Here is a 6,858-nt window from a genome sequence, read left to right as displayed (position 1 = left end):
CCTACTTGAAGAACTGAACACGTATTTTGTAAACATGGTTTCATTGAAACCACCTTCATACGTTGTTGAAATAATGGTTCGTTTCTGCTACAAAATACTTTTTTTAATCTGCATCCGACCATATCGAAATAAAAAAAGTTTTCTTGGTCCGCAATTTACCATTCCAAAAATATATAACAATGCGAGATCGGTTGCAAACAACACAACTTATTCCCGGATTCGCTTATTTGACAAAATACAGCTCACCGGAATCGCCTTCGGTAAAGTTTACCCGTAGAAATGTGTTCTTTAATTATACATCTTCATTCTATTTGTTTGTCGTCAGTGCTCAAACTCGAGATAAATATGTTTTAATTTTTCAATAACAAAGTACTATTTTAAGCATGAAAACATAAAATAAAATAATTTTTTTATTGATATTCGACCTCCTACTTGAAGAACTTAACCCGTATTTTGTAAACATGGTTTCATTGAAACCATCTTCATACGTTGTTGAATAAATGGTTCGTTTGTGCTACAAAAGACTTTTTTTAATATGCATCTGACCATATCGAAATGAAAAAAGTTTTCTTGGTCCGCAATTTACCATTCCAAAAATATATAATAATGCGAGATCGGTTGCAAACAACTTAACTTATACCCGGATTTGTTTATTTGACAAAATACAGCTCACCGGAATCAACTTCGGTAAAGTTTACCCGTAGAATTGTGTTCTTTAAATATACATCTTCAGCCTATTTGCTTGTCGTCAGTGCTCGAACTCGAGAAAATTATGTTCTAATTTTTCAAAAACAAAGTACTATTTCAAGCATTAAAACATGAAATTAAATTATTGTTTTTATTGAGCTATGACCACCTACTTGAAGAACTGAACCCGCATTTTGTAAACATGGTTTCATTGAAACCACCTTCATACGTTGTTGAAATAATGGTTCGTTTCTGCTACAAAAGACGTTTTTTAATCTTCATCTGACCATATCGAAATGAAATAAGTTTTCTCGGTCTTCAATTTACCATTATAAAAATATATAATAATGCGAGATCGGTTGCAAACAACACAACTTATTCCCGTATTGGCTTATTTGACAATATACAGCTCACCGGAATCACCTTCGGTAAAGTTTACCCGCAGAAATGTGTTCTTTAATTATAAATCTTCATCCTATTTGCTTGTCGTCAGTGTTCGGACTTGAGATAATTATGTTTTAATTTTTCAAAAACAAAGTACTATTTCTAGCATTAAAACATGAAATTAAATTATTTTTTTTATTGATCTACGACCACCTACTTGAAGAACTGAACCCGCATTTTGTAAACATGCTGACGAAGAAGACAATTGCCAAAGAGGACACTTCATACGGTAATTAATTTTGTATTTGTTTCTGCGCTTAAAAACATATTTTTAATCAGCATCTGACCAAATCGAAATTAAATAAATCTTCTTCGTCTCTATTTAACCTTTCCAAAAATATATCATCATACGGGACAGGTTGCGAAAAACTCGACATATTCCCGGTTTTGTTTATTTGATGATATAAGCGGCTTGACCGGGAAGACCTTCAATGAAGTGTATCGGTAGAAATGTTTTCTTTCAGCTTTCATGTTCGTTCCCAAAATGATTAACGCAACAACCCGCAATAACTGTGCTTGCATATAATTTCCGTTCAATCCGAATTTATTATTATCCTTAAAAAGAAATCACACGCATTGTCAATGCGACACATCCGATTCATGATTGTCAAATAAAAACAGAACACACCTCTTCTCTTCACTCGTTGGAGAATTGTAAGTTTGTCAATTTCCTTAGCAGGTGCAGATTGTTATGACGACATTAAAATACAGTGAAAAATGAATGCAACTTTGTTTTGATTAAAGCTTCTCATTACTTTACATAAAAAACAGTTTGCCAGCCATGTCGGGAAATCGAAGTTCCCGCGGTCGACAGATGCTTCCCACAACGGCGAGGAAATGCTTGATTTCACCGAATCTGCGTTCGGCAGCCAGGGGCGTAGCACCAGCAGCGCCGGCAGCAAACCCGGTTGATTTCCGAGCACCGGTCACAGCTTGTACCAGCAAACCTAAAGATGACTTAAGTACGAAACTGTTGGAGCTAGATAGCACGTTGCTGAACGCGGTCGATTTGGCCAGCATCGAGAAAAAAGTCAAACGTTCGAAGCCGCGTACCTCATGGGGCGGTGCAGCCGATCAACCGATCACGCCGTTTCGAAAACGTTCCAAATCAGTTGGAGGTAGGTGAACGCTTTATACGAGTGACAATAACGTAGGATTTAAGATACTTTTTACTTTATTTCAAAACTGTTTTCCTGTAACAGCCATTGAAAGAAGGCTTATGGCAAGTCCTCCGAAACTGCAAAAATCAGCTGTAAGTAGTCGAAAGATTTATGTGCTTAAAATGAACATGGACGGTAGCGAGGTGCGCGACGGAGGGAGGGACAGTGGCTGTAATGAAAATCTAACATCAAATCGGTCAAACGTTGCAAACGAGGAAACTCCTCCGGTTCGTCCTCTGTGGTCCGGGGTGGAAAATGACGATGCTGAAATGCTACCATGTGGACAGGTACCGATCGCCAGCCATGATCAACTTGACACGGACGAAATAATCAAGGCTAAACTGAAACGGATCGGGTCCACCAAACCAGTAACGCACGTCGGTGATATGCTGCGAGAGAGTAACGGGTTCGAGGTGTACACAAACCAGGACATCTGTTCGCAGTACATGCGGCAAGACGAGTCCCTCGCTGATGAGGGGGTGGAGCGAATCGTCGCGATCGGTGCATCACAAATAGGTCATCCGGAGCGTCCGTCACATTTCCAGCAGGTAGCCGCTGAAGCCGAACGTACCTTCGAGCTGCAGAAGGTGAGCGAAGGGTTGCGGATTTTTGAAATCTGTGACCGTACGCTGCACGACATGACCAACATTGAGCCGATGGCGAATGCGATAGGCGAGGGAAGCTCGCGAATGAGGACCAGCAACTCGACCATAGCGGCCATCAATCGTGATGAGCGAATTTCAGATCAGACTACAAAGCCAAAGTTCACCGTACCCCACGTATCGTCGCTTTTCCTCGAGAAGGGTCCGTTCTTTGGGCTACCGAACAACGTTCGGCGAATGCTGCGAGACTTTCGTGGTATTGGCGAGCTGTACGATTGGCAGCAGGAGTGTCTGGACTTGCCGGCGATCGACGAGAGACGTAATTTGATCTACGCACTGCCAACGAGCGGTGGAAAGACACTGGTGGCGGAGATTCTTATGCTACGGGAGATTATTTGCCGCCTGCGGAACGTCATGTTCGTCGTGCCGTACGTTTCATCCGCTCAGGAGAAGCTGATCGCGCTCACTCCGTTCTCGATCGAGCTGCAGTTTTTATTGGAGGAGTACACCGGTGGTAGGGGACAATGTCCGCCGCACAAACGGCACAGAAAAAACACGATCTTTGTTTGTACGATCGAAAAATCGCTCATCCTCATGAACTCTCTCATCGAGGTGGGTCGCGCGGACGAGATCGGGCTGATCGTGATCGACGAACTGCATATGATTGGAGAGCAGCGACACGGGGGCACTCTGGAGATGTTGATCACCAAGGTGCAGTCGCTACGAGCCGGAATTCAGATCGTAGGAATGAGTGCTTCTATCGGAAACTTGGGTGAATTGGCCCGTTTCATGCTAGCCGACGTTTACTGTCGCGAAAATCGGCCGGTGGAGTTGAAGGAATACATCAAGTGGGGGGAAGATCTGTTCGAGGTTCGCAGCCAAGCCGAACGCATATTTGATGTGTTAGGAGAAAAGCGAAAGTTAGAGTTTAACTACGGTGAGGAACTGCGGCGGATCGACGTGGACCATGTGATTGGTCTGATCATGGAAGTAATCCCCAAGGGTTCGTGTTTGGTGTTTTGTCCTACCAGAAACAGGTGTGAAAGTTTGTGCGCCATGCTAGCGGCCAACTTGCCGGATTCATTTGCCCAGCACCGGGCAGAGGAAAAAGCGCAGATTATAAAGTCTCTCCAGGATGACGGGTCCGTTGCACCAATCCTTCCGCATTCGTTTCGTGTCGGGGTCGCGTACCATCACGGTAGGTTAACGCAGGACGAGCGTCGTATGATCGAGGATGCATTCCGGGCCGGCATCCTTTCGGTGATCGTGTGCACTTCCACTCTGGCCGCCAGTGTGAATCTTTCGGCGAAACGTGTAATAATCTGCTCTCCTTACATTGGGAGCGATTTTTTTACGCTAAGTCGCTACAAACAAATGGTTGGCCACGCAGGGCGTGCGGGTAAACGCGACACCGGCGATTCCATACTTATTTCCGCCATGCGCGATATTCCGCAAATTTGCGAGATGTTCTGCTCACCACTGGACTTCGCCGAGTCGGCGCTCTTGGAAGACGAAGGAGCCTGCTTGAAATCGCTCGTACTCGGCTCGATCGGGCTCGGTCTTTGTAAGACACGGAATGCGCTTCAAGCGATGGTTGGAAGCACGCTGCTAGCGCAGCAAGCGAAGCGACGCGAAATCGATCTCGAGGCCATCACCGATGAAACGATCGTGCAGCTGTATCAGGGCAATGCGATAAAGGCAACGCACGATAGCTGTATGCGCAATCCCACGAACATGGTTGTACAAATCAGTGCCGCAGATGGACGATCGGAGGAAGCGGTAGGACAGGCGTTCGTTCGAGTACACAAGACACCTTCCCGTCCGGGTAAGGTTTTCAAAACGATCGATCGAACGAGCCCGCTGGAAGTGATCAACCTTGGCAAGGCGGCCATCCGAGCCGGGTTCGACATAGAGCGAGCGGTCCGGTTCTACAACGAGATGCAGGAACTAGGCAAACGACTGTGTGTGCTCGATGAGTTCGATCTGCTTTTCCTCATTCTGCTTGAGGACGGATTGGAAGTATATTTCAAAATTGAGGATTTGATCATTCTGGTAAGTACCCCTTTGTTAACGATAGCAAGTATTGTTTCTTAAACGTTAAGTGTTAAACACCGCAAGTTGAACCACAAACAACCGTGAAATATATTTGTATCCTATTTGTATTATTTGTATGTATTTGTTACCTGAAACTTATCTTTTTCATAGCTCCATAGTGCGAACCACGCTAAAGCATTTGTTTGATAAGCACTCAAATACCATTTGTTTTGTTCTTGTATCGTTTTTTCAAAATCGAGTAGTGATGGATGAAGTAATTTTTGATGAAATTTTAGAAATGCTTTTTCTAAGAGCGAATCATGGAAGACTGTCTTCTAGTTTGTTCTTGTCTTTTCTAGGTCTTCCTCAACATATTTTTTTTAAAAATAACTATAAAAAAATCTTAAGCTTCAGTTCAGCAAGATGGAAGGATTAAAGTTACTATAATTTCATCATATCCGACTATCACGTAGCTTTGCAAGAAAAATTGTAAACGTTGAAGTGTAGTGGTTGGACATCAAAAGAATAAACGAGTTTTCAAGTATAGAGGCAATCGTAAAAATGGATTAGTACGGTGATAAGGATGTGCCCTTGATATTAAGCATTAAAAAGAGGTTCAATTCAAAAAGATTATTAACTGACTGCAATACTTTTTTCAGACCAGTAAACTCTCGGATGCACTGCGGAAAATCGCCGCAAGGTACAACATCAGTCAAGTGGTTATAGAGAAAATTTTAAAGCGCCGCACTGTACCCGACGAGACAATGTTCCTAATGCAGCGTTTCTTCCGTGTGCTAATCGTACACGACCTTTGGGGCCAAACGGATCTCCAGGAAGTTGCCCTCAAGTACCGCGTGAGCGCGGGGGCGATTCAGACGCTAATGACCGCCGCCGCTGGGACAGCGCACAGTTTGCTGCGGATGTGCGAGGAAATCCCGGAACTGTGGGCGTTCCAGCACCTGCTGACGGGCATGACCAAACGATTGACGCACTACTGTAAGCTTGAGCTGATGCCACTGATGGAGCTGCCATCGATGAAGCTGGTAAGTTGCGATCTCGCGGCATTCGCGTGTGGCAAAATTATTCTCGTTGTTTTTTTTCCAGGGCCGTGCCAAACAGTTGTACCGGGCGGGGTACACGACGCTCGGCTCCTTAGCCCGTGCCAAATCGAAGGAGCTGGTAGAAACCATCGAATACATGAACTACAGGACGGCGAACCAATTGATACTGAGCGCGAAGGTAATGCATGCATGCAGTTGAGGCTGATTCCACATTTCTCCATTACTACATTACAACTTGTTGTTACTTTTAGGCGAAACTTATGGAACAAGTTGATGTCCTACGCGAACAGGCCGAAGAGTATCTCTCGCAGATGAATCGTTGAACTTGTTTTGCTGATCATTGTGGTGGTGAGGAATACCATATAGCCACTCACCAACTCGCATCAGTTAGCTGTAAGAAGATAAAATGGACATAACGAAGGCTGAACTTATTACTTATTGCCAAAACGGAAGCAAACGTTGTGTTGCCGGATAGCCGGATCATAAATTCCAAGAAATTCATATGTTAGGATGCTGGGAGATGAATGGGATGCTGCATGGAGATGAATCTTGATCTTCTTCATCTCCCATCTTAATACAGCATCCCTACTTAAAGGCATCTCGGACTTAGTCGATTTTTCATAAATTCCAAGAAATTCATATGTTAGGATGCTGCGAGATGAATGGGATGCTGCATGGAGATGAATCATGATCTTCTTCATCTCCCATCTTAATACAGCATCCCTACTTAAAGGCATCTCGGACTAAGTCGATTTTTAATAAATTCTAAGAAAAACTTATGTTAGGATGCTGCGAGATGAAAGGGATGCTGCATGGAGATGAATCTTGATCTCCTACATCTCCCATCTCAATACAGCATCCCTACTTAGA

General features: G+C 43.9%; 1 protein-coding gene across 1 annotated transcript; it reads left to right on the top strand.

The window, feature by feature from the left end:
* The first annotated feature begins 1,912 nt into the window (after positions 1 to 1,912).
* Positions 1,913 to 6,311, top strand: LOC131291536 (helicase POLQ-like). Its single transcript, XM_058320724.1, has 5 exons — positions 1,913 to 2,249; positions 2,334 to 4,945; positions 5,587 to 5,970; positions 6,032 to 6,166; positions 6,240 to 6,311. The coding sequence occupies exons 1-5, from the start codon at positions 1,913 to 1,915 to the stop codon at positions 6,309 to 6,311; spliced, it is 3,540 nt and encodes a 1,179-aa protein (XP_058176707.1).
* The last annotated feature ends 547 nt before the right edge of the window (positions 6,312 to 6,858 follow it).

The sequence above is a fragment of the Anopheles ziemanni genome (assembly GCF_943734765.1).
Source record: "Anopheles ziemanni chromosome X unlocalized genomic scaffold, idAnoZiCoDA_A2_x.2 X_unloc_102, whole genome shotgun sequence".
NCBI lineage: Eukaryota > Metazoa > Arthropoda > Insecta > Diptera > Culicidae > Anopheles > Anopheles ziemanni.
This window is presented reverse-complemented; position numbering and strand designations above follow the sequence as displayed.

What these genes read in the sequence shown, in the direction of transcription:
- LOC131291536 (XM_058320724.1), top strand. Translation starts at nt 1,913, where the DNA reads ATGTCGGGAAATCGAAGTTCCCGCGGTCGACAGATGCTTCCCACAACG. An exon ending in TTGAGGATTTGATCATTCTG is followed by an intron (nt 4,946 to 5,586) that starts GTAAGTACCCCT and finishes TACTTTTTTCAG; the next exon opens with ACCAGTAAACTCTCGGATGC. An exon ending in AGCTGCCATCGATGAAGCTG is followed by an intron (nt 5,971 to 6,031) that starts GTAAGTTGCGAT and finishes TTTTTTTTCCAG; the next exon opens with GGCCGTGCCAAACAGTTGTA.